Source organism: Gobius niger, assembly GCF_951799975.1.
Source record: "Gobius niger genome assembly, chromosome: 1".
NCBI classification, from domain to species: Eukaryota; Metazoa; Chordata; class Actinopteri; order Gobiiformes; family Gobiidae; genus Gobius; species Gobius niger.
Window position 1 is genome coordinate 23,170,293 of NC_136852.1, and position 16,509 is coordinate 23,186,801.

Here is a 16,509-nt window from a genome sequence, read left to right on the forward strand (position 1 = left end):
TAGGTATATTTATGACTGGACAAAGAGAGTGTCATCTGACCAAAATGATTGTTGAAAATGGAAAAGAAAAATAATAATTATAAAAATCAAAACTTATGGTATTGGTAAAAACTTGAACCGAAGAAACAACTCAAAACCCTAAACTAACTATAAGTGCAAAGTCAATGTAAACCAGGATTATATCTGAAGCAGCCTAAATAATTTCCAAATTAAACTTAAATCCAAATAGTAAAAAAAGCAGCAAACCCAGGCACAAACAAATATGCACAGCACGAGGAAGTACTTAAAAGGCCTTTTTTTAAATGGCCAAATAAATAAAGGGAAGTACTTAAAAGGTCTTTATTTAGGTGGCCAAATAAATACAGGCCTTTTAAGTACTTCCTCATGCTGTGCGTATTTGTTTGTTCCTGCTTTTTTTTTTTTTTTTTTTTTACAATTTGGATCCCTTTCATATAATAAGTCATATTGCTGTTTCTACTCAACTTAAATCCAAATGTATGTCCAACCTTTATTGAAAAAATGCTCCACCCTTGAAATTGCTGGCCCCCTTTAGATGACCCCATTTGGCATATTCTAAAAGTGGCAGATACATTGTTTTCGGGAGTAATTCCGGTTTGTCAAGGGGCGTGTCCTAACTGTGTGGGCGTGTCCTCTCTTCTGGCAGAGTGTATTTAAGAGATGCTGAGACTGAGGTCCATCCTGGTCAGCCATGGATCGTCCTGGGGTTCAGATGCGGGCATGGGTGCTCTTTGTGACCCTTGGGTGGGTGTATTTAGGCCAAGCTGCAGCGGGACCGTGAGTATTTTTCACTAATTGTGTTTTGCAAATAAAATCACAAATTGCAAATGTTTAAAAAGTGTTTCCACATCTTTTAGTGATGTGATTTTGTTTTAAAGTACTATTTTAGATTTTAATTCTGTTTTCTTCTTTAAGATAAAGCATCAAGTCTTGGTTGGATCTAGATGTGGCCACTATTGATTTAAACTTCACTATTTATAGCAAACAGAAAAACAGTGACTACAGCTTTCAAGTGATTTTTACAGTACTGCACAGCAAAAAGTAGTAGCAAAGTAGCAAAAAGCAGGACAGCAACAAAAACTGGTGATGTTTAATCACGGAAAGTGTCCGAAATCCAAAAGAAAAGGATGGGACGCTCCACCTTGTACATCAAAATTCAGAGAAAAGACGAAGGAACCAGGGATGACATTGATATAGGATAAAACATGGAAAGCAAATGATGAACCAAGAGAAGAAGTTAAACACGGGGGTATAAATACACCGGGAACAGGTAAAACACATTAGAGCGGGGCAGTTAATCAACGCAGGCGAAGTGTGTTGATTACAGACAAGTCAAAGTAAAAGACGAAAGACATGAATTAGAAGTCAGATAAGGACAAGAACAAACAAAACCAAGAGACAACAGAATGGGAACAAAACTGACAACACTACAGATTGCTTTGTGCAGTATTGTGCTCTTTTCTTTCTTTCTTTCTTTCTTTCTTTCTTTCTTTCTTTCTTTCTTTCTTTCTTTCTTTCTTTCTTGTTTCATGAATCTGTGTATCTTCTTGGCTCCAGATACTACACGGTGGCTGTTCCTGCCATCCTGGGCTCTGGCGCAGAGGTGCACTTTTGTGCCCGACTCCTTCAGCCCAATGAGAGCCTGACGATGACCGTGATGCTCATGTCCCCAGATCTCAACACCACCCTCTACCAGAAACGGTCCCAGGAGGAGTTCGACGCCTGCCACAAGTTTATGGTAAATAAAAAAAAAAAAAGAAGAAAATTGTCTGTGACGTTTAAATCACAATAGAAAACGCATTTGTAAAGTGCAACGTTTTTTTTAGATTGACCATAAACTCAATCACTATTGGATTAAAATCACATTACATTACAACAGAAAAGGCCAAATTTGTATTCTACTTGTATAGACGCTTCACAGAAATACAATACAATTCAAACAAGGCAGGCACAACAAAACATAAAAGCAAGAGACTATTAGACATTAAAAGTTTCTTTCTTAAAGGGAGACTGATTTTAACAACACTCAGACGTAAGCCAGTGCATAATGCTTTGATTAATTTTAAGTGTTTTGTCCCCTGCAGGCTCCTATAGTGCCTAAAGACGAGGCGTGGATCTTACAGGTAGATGTGACCGGAGAAACATTTCACTCACGAGAAGTTCGCAAAGTCTGGATCCAAGTGAACAAACCAGTAACATTCATCCAGACGGATAAACCCATCTACCTCCCAGGACAAACTGGTAATTTTTAGTTTGTTCATGCACGTCATTAAGATATATCTGCTAGTACTGTACACATGAATAATTCCCCACACACTTTAAATGTGAACCTTTTTTCATCAAATATTGTGCTGTCTTTACTACAATACAACTATGCAGCAGTAACACACGCTCCTCTCTGCAGTGCACTTCAGACTGGTCACACTGGACACGAACCTGAGACCTGGTTGTCGAAAGGTGAGTGACTTATTTGATTTGAAATGAGGCCGGCTGACCTTGGCTGTTGCATAACTCTGAGTTCTGTTTGTTCTGTTTGTTCTGTTAATAAAATCTTGTTTGAAAGTCCTGAGGTCACAGCTCCCACGCTTTTTGTTACGTAACTTTTTTTTGGGGTTAACCTGCAGATCTTTGTTAATCTTTGTTCAAAGGTAAAACAACAAACTGAAGCCTTATAGTACCTTTTCTCAGTGATCGAATGTAGATATGTGAAAAGTTTTGGTAAAATTAGCCTTCAGTCAATGCCTTTTCAATCTCGTTTTGAATGATTGTGTTGATGCTTTTTCTGTTATATTATATCTATAAACCAAAATAGAAGAAACTAAACCAAAAAGAAAATAAATAAATTGTAAAGCTACTAACACTTACAGACTGATAGACTGAGATTTGGCTTTATACGCCTCCATGCCTTTAGTTCCACCTAAACACATGCTTCTTCAATGCGGTGTAAGATGTATTTTTAAATTGATATTATTTAAGTGTACATTAAGTGTTGCAAATGTACACTATTTAGGTATTAAATTAATTGTATTCATTTGCTTTCTGTTGCAGTATGATATGATCGAACTAGAGGTAAGACTCCAATTGTTTTCATGAACAATTATAAATGATTGATATTAGATACCTGAAAAATGTGTACGTTTTCATGAGTCATAATGAAATCTTATTTGTTTCACAGGATGCCAACGGAAACCGCATTGGACAGTGGTTGAACCAAACCGCTGCTGGTAAAATCTTGCAACTGTTTTACCCACTGAACGCTGAAGCCAAAGAGGGAACCTACCGGATCACTGTCTCCTTTGGGGAGGACCAGATCTCCCACAGCTTCAAGGTGGAGAAGTATGGTACGTTTGTTTGAGGTGATCCATCTTTTTCATCCAGCCTGTAGGCTATAGTAATAGCTTTACTTGTGTTGCGTCAGATACATTTGTAAAATACTGTACTTTTCTCACTCAAGCATATCTGGCATCTCATACTCCAACAGCTGATCAAAAATAAACTGATCATACTGTTAGTAGTAGAAAACAGAGTAAAGTAAAAAGTAAAACAGATACTAAACCACAACTACATTGAAATAAACTAAACCAGAAATAAATAATTCTGGGTCCCTAGATATGTTCCAATAGACATGTTCAAATCAATATATTATATTACTGATTTCAATTGTAATTTGTATCAGAGTTGGACAATATCTTCTGATTCACAAGCTTATTCTCCAATCAGAAAGCAGACTGAGCCCCATATTTTGGGTTGCCAGATCCCATTGCTAAACCCAAATAAGGCGTGTAATGACATTAAGAAAGTAAAGGCTGCATGGATTGAGTGAGTTTTGTAGTGGCCTTTTTATATAAGAGCTCACAATGCACACACTACCTTTTAAAGAACCATGCTTTGTTTTAACCCCTAGTTTTGCCGAAGTTTGACGTCAAAATCACCTCTAACGATGAAGTGAGCATTGCCCAAGAAGAGATCAGTGTGAAAGTTTGTGCAAAGTAAGTTGAATAAGGCAATACAATTACAGAATTACATGAATGAACAGATCCATATTTTAACAATTACTTTGTCTTTAGATACACCTATGGGCAGCCTGTTCCTGGAACTGTTAAAATAGAAATATGCAGGCCAATTGATCGATACATCTTCAGGAGGCCTGTTGACTCAGATAACGTGCCGGAGGTCACTGCGCCCTGCCACAAGGAGAACAAACAGGTACATGGTCAATTTTATTGTGAAAAAAGCAGGGATAGGAAATCATTACAGACCACTTATGTTGCTATCTGTTTTATAGACTGATGATGAAGGTTGCGCTTCCTTTACTGTCCCAATGTCCACTTTCACAAAAATTGACACAAAAGCTGTGCAGGATTCACTGGAGATCATCGCCAAAATGGAAGAGGAGGGAACGGGTAAACTTTTTTTGTCATTTTTAAATCTTTAACTTGTATATTTTAAAGGTGAAAAATAAAACCTCAAACCCGGTCTGCCAGTTTATTCTGTGTTGGTCTCCACTTGTACCAAATTCAAGCCAATTCTTGATCCAATTTGTATTCATGGCGCATTGTTTTAACTGTAAAAGGAACAGGTTTAGAGAAAAGGTGAAGAATCCTCAGTTTCTATGAAAGATTTCAGCATATTGTTGTATGTTCCACAGGCATCACACACTCACACAACAGCAGAGTTAGTATCTCGTACGTCATTGGAAAGTTGTCCTTTTTCGACATGCCTAAGGTTTATGAGAAAGACACCACTGTGGAGGGAAAAGTAAGTGAAAATCAATCGATTACTTTTGTTTATATCAAATCAATTCATTTTTTTCTGTTTTCCTTTTTAGGTTAAAGCAGTCAGATACGATGACCAGCCCTTGGCAAACATGGATCTGTACCTGTTTGAGGGCGAGCGGTGGTCGTCCCGTCATCTCCAAAACCTCACAACCAACAGTGACGGAGTGGCCACTTTCTCCCTCGACACCGCAGGGCACAACGGAGACATCCGGCTCCACGTAAGACATTCTGGAATTACGTTTCTGTCAGCCCCTCTGTGTAAATCTTATATCTAAAAACATGCAAACATTATTAGCATCTTAAACCGACTGCAGACAGTTTCTGTTACTCGTATATGACCCATACGTCTTGCTTTGTGATTCCCAGATCGGTGATAAGCCAGTGCTGGAGTACGCGGGCTACAGGGTCCCCTACCATGAGAACGGGGACGTTACTCTGTCCATGGCCCAGCAGTCCTCTCCTGACACCAAGACTGTCAGCCTCCTGGAGGTAAAGAGGACAGAGCGGACACTCCCCTGCGGCTCCGAGGAGGACATTACCATTAACTACACAGTGGTCCAAGAGGAACCGGGCCACATGGACATCATGTACCTGGTGAGAGGCTTGGGTGGACTGCTATTACCAGAGAAGCGACGCTACTTTTAAAATAGCTGTGACCAAATCATAATGCTGAGTGTAGTTTCAATTTTACCTGCTTGATATTCAAGAAAAACCTCTAAAAGTAACGCAACACTTTTCTATGCTGGCATACAATTACACATTATAAGTATTGTTCGAGGTTATATTTGTGTAATTTACAGCAACAGTCAAATTACATCTATCAAAACTACACAGCCTATATTCCTGCATTTTTATGAATTTTAAAAACATTTTGTGTGGCTTGGTACAAATATTTCAGATTTTACAGTATCGTGAAGTAAAAGCAAATTGGCGCTTATTTCTGAGTGGATCTAAAGCTTGGACAGAGCGAGGAGTGAAGCTGAAACATTTCTCATGTTTTATGTATTTTCAGGTCATCAACCGCAATGATATTGTGATGCAAGAATTCCAAAAAATTGTTGTGACCGACAATACAGGTGAAGCAGCAATATCTTCCACACCGTTCGAAATGTGAAGAAAGTGAGGCCTAACTCAAATGGCTTTTTACCTTTCAGTGACTGAGGGCAGTATTTCCTTCAAGTTACCAATCACTGCGGTCCTGGCCCCCAACTTTGTTGTTGTTGCCTTCGCCGTCCTGCCCAGCTCCTACGTGATTGCCCACAGCGCTGAATTCAACACCGAGAAATGCTTCAGCCACAAGGTCAGAGGCTCAATATGAAGAAACACTTAAGGCTGTCAGTGTTTCCTTATTGTTTATAAGTTAGCCGCAGGAGTTGATTTGCACCTTGACAATTTTGCATAAAACACAAAACCAATGCGAGGCAGATTTTTTGTTGGAAATTGTTAGAGCCAAGAATTGATTGAGATTGTACCACATATTTAATCATGGTAGTTTTGAATGGGTGAGTGTTAAAATATCTGTTAATGGCATCAAAACATTATTTCTATTGTTACATTTTGGCGATGTCCAGGTGGAAGTTGAGTTCAATCCAGATCAGGGCGTCCCAGGAGAACATGCCACGCTGAAGGTGGCAGGACAACCCAAGTCTTTGTGTGGGATCAGCGTCATCGACCAGAGTGTTCTCATTCAAGAGCCAGGAAAATATCTGAAGGCAGATACGGTAGGCAGTTCAAAAGTTTTGTAAAATGTTTGTGAAAAAAATATATTTTTATATTTTCTTTTATATATCTCTGAACCATATGTTTATATACACTTCATAAAAAAACACATTTGTCTACTGTCTGACATGAAAACAGTGAGTTTTATTCTTTTCAGGTCAATGAGAATTTTGAAAATTATTTCTATTTGTCTAATTCCAGAAGAATGAGAGATAGCATGTTCTACACAATTGTTTATATACATTTTTTTAAACTTTTACTTTTTCTGTATAACAGAAATCCACAAATAATGAACCTGAGTTTGTCTTGTCTCTAGTCCTTATGAAAATAACTTTGTTCTCCTAACTATAGTTCAACAAATGCGTTGCCCATCCGCGATACTCTTTCTCTTTTATAAATGTCCCGTGTTTCTTTCTTTTTTTTTTTTAGATTTACAATTTGTTGCCAAGAAGCAGATATGTCCCATACCAGGCTCAGGACCCTACGCTGTGCCTCCCTGTTCGACCCAAAAGATCCATCTTTCCGTATCCAGGAAACATAGATGATGCATTCACTGTGTTCCAGGTGCAAAATAAGTCTCAGTACTAAGTACATTATTATTAATTTGTTGCTTGGTGTCAAATGTTAAAAAAAATCCTGTGTTTTTTTTTTATTGTATAAATAAGAATGCTGGGCTCAAAATCTTCACAAACTTGATGATTCGAGTGCCTGACTGTCTCCGCTACTTGGGACGAGAATATCACTATGGACAACACTATGGTAATCTTTTATCTACATTACAACAAAATATTGGTGCTCAATAAGGTGGGGTTGCACAGTTTTGGGAGAAAAGAGCATTAACACTTGGGAGAAGACTACAGTAAACATAATGCAATCCTGTGGAGAGAAACAAAAATTACACTGTTATACCAAACAATTTTATGCTGCACAAATAATTAAAATTTTTGCTAATTTGCTAATTACAATTGTTTAAATTGCAATTTAGAGGATTATAATTAATTGTTTGCCCTATTTTGTCATACTCTTTCCTAATCTGCATTTTGCATTGTCTGCTTAGTGGCCTATGACAGAGTGCAAGAAAGTGTAGCCATGGCTGCACCTGGCGCTGGTTTTGGCGGCGGTGGTGGTGGTCCTCTTCCTGTGATTGAGACTGTTAGAACCTTCTTCCCGGAGACGTGGATATGGGACCTGGTGGAGACTGGGTTAGTGTTAAAAATGTATTTCATCAAAATAAATATTATGTACTTTTGGAAATTGTATATTTTGTCAATGTTTAGATTGAAACCATAAATATAGAACATGATTTTTATTTATTTTTATTCGACTGGCTATTACTTAGTGAGATGGAGGCGCGTCACAGTGAAGATACAGTCATATAATGTTATAATTAGTTCACCTTAATCTTTGTTTTTTCAGAGAATTTGGGACGGCTGACATGCCCGTCAAGATCCCGGACACCATCACGACCTGGGAGACGGAGGCCTTCTGTCTGTCCGCCGAGGGCTTTGGTCTTGCTCCCAGAAAAAACTTCACTGTGTTCCAGCCGTTCTTCCTGGAGCTCAGCCTGCCCTACTCCATCATCAGAGGGGAGAACTTTGAGCTCAAAGCCACTGTCTTCAACTATCTTTCCAGCTGCATAATGGTGACTACTTCCACATTGATACTCACACACATACAAAAAGGAAAACGCATTGAAGCAATTAATGTCAATATATTTTTCATTTCAAAGGTCAAAAACATAAAAAATATTGACTTTTTTTAGGATCCATAATACACTGCTCTAATTGGAGTACAGAGGGCTTTTTTATGGGTTGATGGCATTGTTCTATTTTTTTCACACAATAACAATGTTTTTATTCTGGGCTATCCCACCCCCAATTTAAAATTTTGCAATATAGGCTCATAAACTCATGATGTCATCTGAAACTCTGAAATCCATCCATCCATCCATTTTCTTCCGCTTTATCCGGGGCCGGGTCGCGGGGGCAGCAGTCTCAGCAGAGATGCCCAAACTTCCCGATCCACACACACCTCCTCCAGCTGTTCTGGGGGGACCCCGAGGCGACACCAGGTCAGCTCAGAGTCTTAGTCCCACCAGCATGTCCTGGGCCTTCCACGAGGCCTCCGCCCAATAGGACATGCCTGGAACACCTCCTGCGGGAGGCGTCCAGGAGGCATCCGAAACAGATGCCCTAGCCACCCCAGCTGGCTCCTTTCGACGTGAAGGAGCAGCGACTCTACTCCGAGCTTCTCCTGGGTAACTGAGCTCCTCACCCGATCTCGAAGGGTGCGCCCAGCCACCCTGCGAAGGAGACTCATTTCGGCCGCTTATTCGCGATCTTGTCCTTTCGGTCATTACCCAAATCTCATGACCATAGGTGAGAGTGGGAACGTAGATCGTTGGGTAAATCGAGAGCTTCGCCCCCCGACTCAGCTCCCTCTTCACCACAACAGTCCGATACAGCCACCGCATCAATGCTGACGACAATTTGAACCAAGCTCCTGCTGCGGTCATACAGGTGAAGCTCTTCCAGAGGTGGGAGTTGAAGACCCCACTGACAGAGGGATCTGCCAGATGTTCCCAACAGACCCTCACAACACGCTTGGGCCTGCCAGGTCTGACCGGCTTCCTCCCCTGCCAGTGGATCCAGCTCACCACCAGGTGGTGATCAGTTGACAGCTCAGCCCCTCTCTTCACCCGAGACACATGGCCGGAGATCAGATGACACAACTACAGTCGATAGTCGATCATCGACCTCCTGCCAGTCTTCTCTGCATCCGACCCCTACGGATCCCTCTGCGGGTGGTGGGTCCACAGGAGGGCGGTCCCACATCGTCCCTTCGGGCTATGCCCGGCCGGGCCCCATGGGCAGAGTCCCGACCACCAGGCGCTCGCATTCGAGCCCCAACCCCAGGCCTGGCTCCAGGGTGGGGCCCCGGCTGCGCCATGCCGGGCGATGTCACGGTCCTTGTATGTTGCACGTCCATTAGAGTCTTCTGAGCTGCGCTTCATCTGACCCGTCACCTCGGACCTGTTACTACTATAGTTACTATAGATTGCTTGTGTGTAACACTTAACATTGTGCCAGTGTTTCATGTGGATAGGCCTAGAAATTACACAGATATTCACCAGGTCAAATGTCTTAGAAGTTTTACCACAGTGTTTTTCACCTGTCCTCCATTTCAGTATCAAGCTGTGGGTTCCTTAGGATGTTATGTTGCCACATGACCGCAAAACGCCTCAACTCTCGAGTATAAAAACTCAATGTTTAAACAATATAACTGTTTAATGACTGATTTTTTCTGCTGCCAGGTTGATGTGACTCCAGCTCTCTCTAACGACTACACTCTGACTCTGGTACCAGGACTGAGCTACAAATTCTGTCTCTGTGGAAACGAGCGCAAGACGGTCACCTGGAACATGTCTCCTACTGCTTTAGGTCAGGCTCAGATAACCGCTTTCAAGCTTGTCCAAATTACTACCTTTAGGCCCTGACATTTCACATTTTCTAACTGTAAATGGAGGTCAGCTCCTCAGCAGTCTAAATGAGACTACACAGACGACCATCACCTCATGACTTCACTGGGAAAATGTTTTTTCTTGCTTATTAAAGGTTTCATACTTTATGTTGTCTTTCCTCCAGGCTCCGTGGATGTGACCGTTTCTGCTGAAGCCGTTTCTTCTGACGTTTCATGCAACAATGAGATTGTCGAAGTGCCTGTGAGAGGTCGCATTGATAGAGTTACAAAGAAGCTCATAGTGAAGGTACTAAGCAAGTCATCCATTTTAATTTATACATATGTTTGTTTTTCAAATTGTTCAAATCTATCTGACTTTTTACTTGTCAGGCTGAGGGAATTGAAATGGTGAAGACCCACAACCTCCTGCTCTGTCCTAAAGGTGAGAACAATTTTAGGATGTAAAATGTGTGGTTTATTTCCATATCTAATGGTTTTGTTCATAATCCGACTGCAGACCAGACTTTGACTGAGGAGATTGATGTTCAGCTCCCTGACAATGTGATTGTTGGATCTGATCGGGCTCTGGTGTCCGTGATGGGTAAGACATGATCACTGAGTAAACAGCATTCAGAAGGACTATGCATTATTAAAGCAGGTGTCAAAGTAAAAAAAAAACAATAACAATTATGACCTCTACTTTCAAATTAAAAGTCAGTCATTGATTGTAATCTGAAGTTATAAAGAAACTTAGAAACTATGGTGTAATAGTAGTAGTAAAACATATTTGGCCAGTTCCCCATAGACTTTCTAATGGATTTCAGCCAAATACGTTTTTTGCCCCACTGTATACATTTGATATCTGGTTGGTAGCAGATATTGTTCAAAGATAACCACATGTACATTGTGCAGGTAACATTTTGGGCCGTGCCATGAAGAACTTGGATGGTCTACTGCGGATGCCCTATGGCTGTGGGGAGCAGAACATGCTTCTTTTTGCCCCAAACATCTACATCCTGGAGTATTTGACAAACACAAACCAGCTCACCCCAGAGATAGAGACCAAGGCCAAGAACTTTCTGACTAGTGGTGAGTGAAAAGGACCAAGGAATTATTATTTTCTTATGAACAAATAACTACATGTCTGGTTAAATAGATAAATTGACACTTTGCTCGATGGATTCATGGCAATGATTTTTATGTCACAGGTTACCAGAGGCAGCTGAATTACAAGCATGATGATGGCGCATACAGCGCTTTTGGAACTGGATCAGGAAATACATGGTGGGCTGATTCGTTATTCTTTGCCAAAATACTGTATAGTATAGCAGATTATAATAGACACTGGGTGTTTTTTCCCCTGTTCACCTCATTAATTCAAAATAGCGATAGTATGTGATCACTCCAGCTTGGTATTCTAGTCCAGTGGTTCCCAACCTTTTTTCCTTCAAGCCCCCCGTGCGTGCTGTTGTCTGGCCGAGCCCCCCCAGTCCAAACCCGTGGCCCCACAAATGTATCTAATTAGTATTTATTACACACCAATGAACTGAAATTGGAGTGTTTAATGCACTTGTAGTCCTTACTCAGTCATATTTGATGATTTTAGACCATTTATTTTTCTCAAATAATATAATTTATGACCCGACCCTCTGACCAGGCAAAGCTATGGGCCCCCCTGCAATCACAGGTGCCCCCTGGGGAAGGGCCCAGGTTGGGAACCACTACTGCTCTAGTCCAAGAACCTAATTGATGATCTTCGCACTACACTGTATATACTGTGGTTGCTCAAGCTCGAGCAACATTGATGGATGTATTTTATTCCTCAGGTTGACTGCTTTTGTGCTGAGATCCTTTGTGAAGGCCAAGAACTTTGTCTACATCGACCCGGCAAAGATCGAGGAGTCAAAGCTGTGGCTGGAGTCCAAACAGATGCCGAATGGTTGTTTTGAAAAAGTTGGAAAACTGTTTCACAACCAAATGAAGGTATAATCTTTTAATCAATAAATCAATTATATTGCATTTGGTCAAGCTTCCAACACATGTGCATTTTCAGGGAGGAGTGTCTGATGAAGTCACGCTCACTGCTTATATCTCTGCTGCTCTGTTGGAGATGGGACTGCCTGCTGATGTGAGTGTGATACATATAATCAAGCACACACTATGTTTCTATGCAACCATTTTGTCTGTAGGGTCAAATCACCTACACATGACTTGTTATGATCATTTCAGTGCTCAAATTTTCTTCCTGACACAGCGGTTACTATTTTTTGCCTTCAACCTGGCAATAAATATATTGTCAATTAATACATCTGGATTTCCTTTAGGACCCTGTATTGGCCAAGAGCCTGAACTGCCTGGCGACGTCAGAGGGTGTACTCAGTAACACCTACACTGCTGCCCTGATGTCCTATGTCTTCACTTTGGCCCAAAACGCCACCGTCAGAAACCCGCTTCTGAACCATCTTGACACTGTGGCACACATAGATGGTCAGTGGTTTCTCCAGCACACAGTAAAGTGTGAAGTTGTTGTTATAGTAGATCATGTACTTATAATTATAGTAGTAAATAGTAAATACAATGGTTGTTACCCTCTGGAAAATATCTAATTATATTAATTTATTTTCAACTATTACCCATTTTTTATTTTCATTTTTATTATGTGATCTCGCTGCTGTGACGAATAATGATAATTTGGAGAAGAAAAGAAGCACACACTGTACAGTATCTGTCAGATGGGTTTCTTTCACATGATTCTTTCTTGTTATGGACACCATTTTGAGAAATTCTGACCAGTCAAGACAGAATATTTGGTTTTGAATAATTTATTACTATGGCCTTCATGTTACATCACTTCAGACCTTAGACCATAGAATAGCGAAGTGAGGGAGGCGTCCCCCATAGCACAGGCTAACTCGCTCATGTTATTTGCCTGGGTTATTGGAGCCAGATCCTATATTTAGAGTAGGACTAAATGTTACACATTCAGTGACACTATTGAATAAAAATACAGCAGTCAGACATAAATGGCTGTTTGAAACTAGGAACAACGACCAACACACGAGAGAGAAGATGCCAGCACCAGGCAGTGAGAGGTCTCTGTGTATGGACAGACTAACAGTTCAATGTCTGTGTGTGTTTTTGCAGGTGGGCTCCGCCATTGGTCTCAGACGTCTGCAGAAACTTCTGCCTCGCTCTCTGTGGAGATAAGCTCTTATGTGCTTTTGGCTAAACTTGGATATTCAAACCCCACAGCATCTGACCTGGGCTACTCTGCCCAAATCGTCCGCTGGTTGATCAAGCAGCAAAACTACTACGGAGGCTTCAGCTCTACTCAGGTGCTCATCAAAGACAACAACAAATCACAAACATGTTTTTACACACACTTTACAGGTTTCATTCTTAAAAATAGTATGTTATTCACACCATTCACTGTTTGACCAGGCATTGAACACTGGAAATCATTTGTAATAGTATATGCAACAATATCATATTTATCTGTCAAATGTTTTTTTCTCTCTCTCTTTTTGGATCCAAAAGCTACTTTTCGCAAAGATGTAAAATTCGTATCTATTGCATATTCTTATCTAGAGCTGCAGACAATTTTCTTTTGTGTCTTTGCTGTTATTGGCATGGACCAACACAAAACAAATACTAAACCAGGAGTAAAGTAGGTCTAAACTAGGAGAGACACACCTCTCAGTCAATATCCCAATAGCAATAACAAGGTGAAAGAGCTGAATGAGATTCAACACCACTTTGCAGAAGCCTATAGGATATTTTACTGAGACTTTAATTATATCTAACATGAACTGTCCCTCTGATGTGCTGATGATGATATTTTTAGTCCCATCATGATCCCAGTACTTTTTGTCTCATATACCTCCTGATCTTCATCCTGACATTTCTTCAATGCCTCTTCCTTGTATCTAAGGGAAACATTACTTTACACAGTGAGCTTCATTTCTGTTTACTTCTTTTGTTCTTCCAGGATACAGTGGTTGCCCTGCAGGCCTTGACTCGTTACGCCAGTCTGGTCCACAGTCCTGGCGGGCAGAGCACAGTCACGGTCAAGTCTCCCAGTGGTGCTCCGCTGATGTTCCAGGTAAACCAGAACAACAAGCTGCTGTACCAGGAACAAAGTCTCCCAGACGTGACCGGAATTTACACCGTGGAAGCAAATGGCAACGCCTGTGCCGCCATACAGGTCAGTGAAGGCACCACCAGTCAGCGAACAATTTCAATCCCCAAATCAACCCTTCTTTTTATGGAGCTAGCTTGTTCTCCTCATGTTCGTGTAGGTTTCCTTATCGTTAGTCTTCTCTACCACTTTTGTTTTAATTATAGAGAATAGTGCGAATTTGGCCTCATTGTGAATGTATTATGTGGCCATCTTTCATTGTTTTTATATCATGGAGACAATATTAGTGTCACTTGTGAAATAGAAGCTTACCAGTAGGTCCCACCAATATGGACAAATGAAAAATACAATAAAAATGAGATTGGATTGATGTTTCTTTCATTTCAGATTACAGCAATGTACAACATTCCGATTCCCAACGAACCAACGCCATTCAGCCTCAAGGTGGCGCCAGAGGCCAACTGTGACAGCAACTTGCTCAGGCCCAGGATGACTCTAAATATCAAGGCCAAGTAAGACTGACACTACAATCAATTATGTCGTTTTTTGTTTTTAAATAAATAAATGATTGAAAATTATTTACTGTAATACTCTCTGCAGGTACAAGGGAGAAGCAGAGATCAGCAACATGGCCGTCATTGACATTAAGATACTCTCTGGATTCAGCGTAGACCCTGAATCTCTAAATGCGGTAAGTTCTTATATTGCAAATTATTCAGGCTTTTCAAAATACCCTATGACACCTGATTGAGGATAACTTATGAAAACGTATTAAATTTTAAACATTCATGTATAAATATGACTGTTTTTAGTTCTTAGAAATGTAGGAAGAAAAAATAAGTATACACTACATAAACACATTGTAACAAGTGGAGCAACCTCATGTTTTCCTTTTCTGCTTGATAGGAAAGTGAAAGAACTTATAAACTCACCGTCTCGGAATGCAGTTCTAAAGTCTAAGCATATAAAATGCCACCTCGATGTGAGGGAGGCTCTCAATAAAATCCTTTTTGAACGATTTGGACCTTGTGAAAAATACAACTAAACAATTGGATTTACATTTTGTCACCAATGTTTCCTCTATGGAGCCTCCTCATGACAATATGAACCTTTTAAAAAACAGAAACAAATATCTTTGTACCATGGTTCTCAAATTGATCCCAGTTGGTAAAAGAAAAGCTTGCGATTCTTTAGTCTATTGAAATGTGCCCCCCTCCCTTTTTTAAATGATTATTACAAGATACCGTCATAAAACTTTTACCACTGTCTAACAGTGTCTTTTCTCATGTAGCTGAAGCATGTACCCCCGGTGAAACGTGTTGACAAGGAGGAAGATCATGTATTGATCTATTTGGACGGGGTGAGAATTCATTTCTTAATGGGCTCTGTAGATGTTTTGAAAAAAAAAAAAGATGCACAATAATGTGTGTTGTTTCTGCTCAAAAAGGTTCCGAAGAACACTCTACTCTCTTACGAATTAGTGGTGATACGAGAGCTCGTAGTGTACAGCCTGAAGCCTGCTGTGATCCATATGTATGACTACTACCAGCCAAGTACGTCACTCCAGAAATGATATATTTCAAGACTTAATTTGGATTGGAGCCCTTTTCTATATTGTTCTTGTTACATTTTTTCTTAGGAGATGCTGACTAAGCTCACAGCATTTGCAATTTAACTAAAATTCTATTTTTTACTGAAATTTCAGGTGACAAAGTTGAGACTGACTACACTTTCTCGTGTTAATGAAGGTAAGGAAGTAATAGGCCTATTGTTTTGACCACTGTGGACAGACGGAAAACATTCGTAATCATAGTGTGTCAGCATAGTAGCAACAGTTAAGGATTTTTATTTTTGAAGAAGCAATTTTTCCCTCCCTTGATATAAAACATCAGCTACTTTTGTAAACTTCTTGATTCATTCATGGGCTTTTGTTTGTTTGTTTGTCTGTTTGTCTGTGCGTGTGTTTTGTCTCTATATATATGTAAAGCCACATCATTAACCTGTTTGTTTTTCCAGGTTGAAGAATAAAGTTTCACCAACCACTCAGAAGTCTGAATAAAAAGTGCCTTTGTGATAAGACATGTGATGTATCTAGTGTTGTTCTGTGGAAACAATGTAACATTTTGGGAAATTTGTGAAAAGGGGAGAATAAACTGGCACCCAATGTCTTGGCTCCAACATTTGTGTTATCATTATTATCATTCACAGATACATAGATAAATACATGAAGCTTTAGTGTAAAATATGTGATGACTGAAAAACATTCATTTCCTGTCAATGCATTTCATTGTAACCCTGGAAGCGCTCATTGTTGGCCAGTAATTTAGTATTTTAATATATTAAGTTCATTGATGATGATTAATTAAAGTGTAAGAAGAGGATTCAGAGAACATAGCC

General features: G+C 40.2%; 1 protein-coding gene across 1 annotated transcript; it reads left to right on the forward strand.

Annotated features, from left to right (window-relative positions):
* Positions 1–671: 671 nt before the first annotated feature.
* LOC306979919 (alpha-2-macroglobulin-like protein 1) lies at positions 672–16,263 on the forward strand. The gene is made up of 36 exons (XM_079579073.1): positions 672–795; positions 1,576–1,756; positions 2,103–2,259; positions 2,423–2,475; positions 3,067–3,087; positions 3,194–3,359; positions 3,923–4,007; positions 4,086–4,224; positions 4,304–4,421; positions 4,667–4,776; positions 4,847–5,014; positions 5,163–5,390; positions 5,809–5,872; positions 5,951–6,096; positions 6,368–6,517; positions 6,945–7,079; positions 7,181–7,274; positions 7,573–7,717; positions 7,932–8,157; positions 9,829–9,955; positions 10,160–10,281; positions 10,365–10,416; positions 10,492–10,575; positions 10,887–11,063; positions 11,183–11,258; positions 11,801–11,957; positions 12,028–12,102; positions 12,299–12,461; positions 13,119–13,309; positions 13,963–14,178; positions 14,500–14,624; positions 14,713–14,803; positions 15,404–15,472; positions 15,560–15,665; positions 15,818–15,860; positions 16,129–16,263. Exons 1-35 carry the CDS (start codon positions 710–712, stop codon positions 15,853–15,855), a joined length of 4,341 nt encoding a protein of 1,446 aa, XP_079435199.1. The 5' UTR covers positions 672–709; the 3' UTR covers positions 15,856–15,860; positions 16,129–16,263.
* Positions 16,264–16,509: the final 246 nt, after the last annotated feature.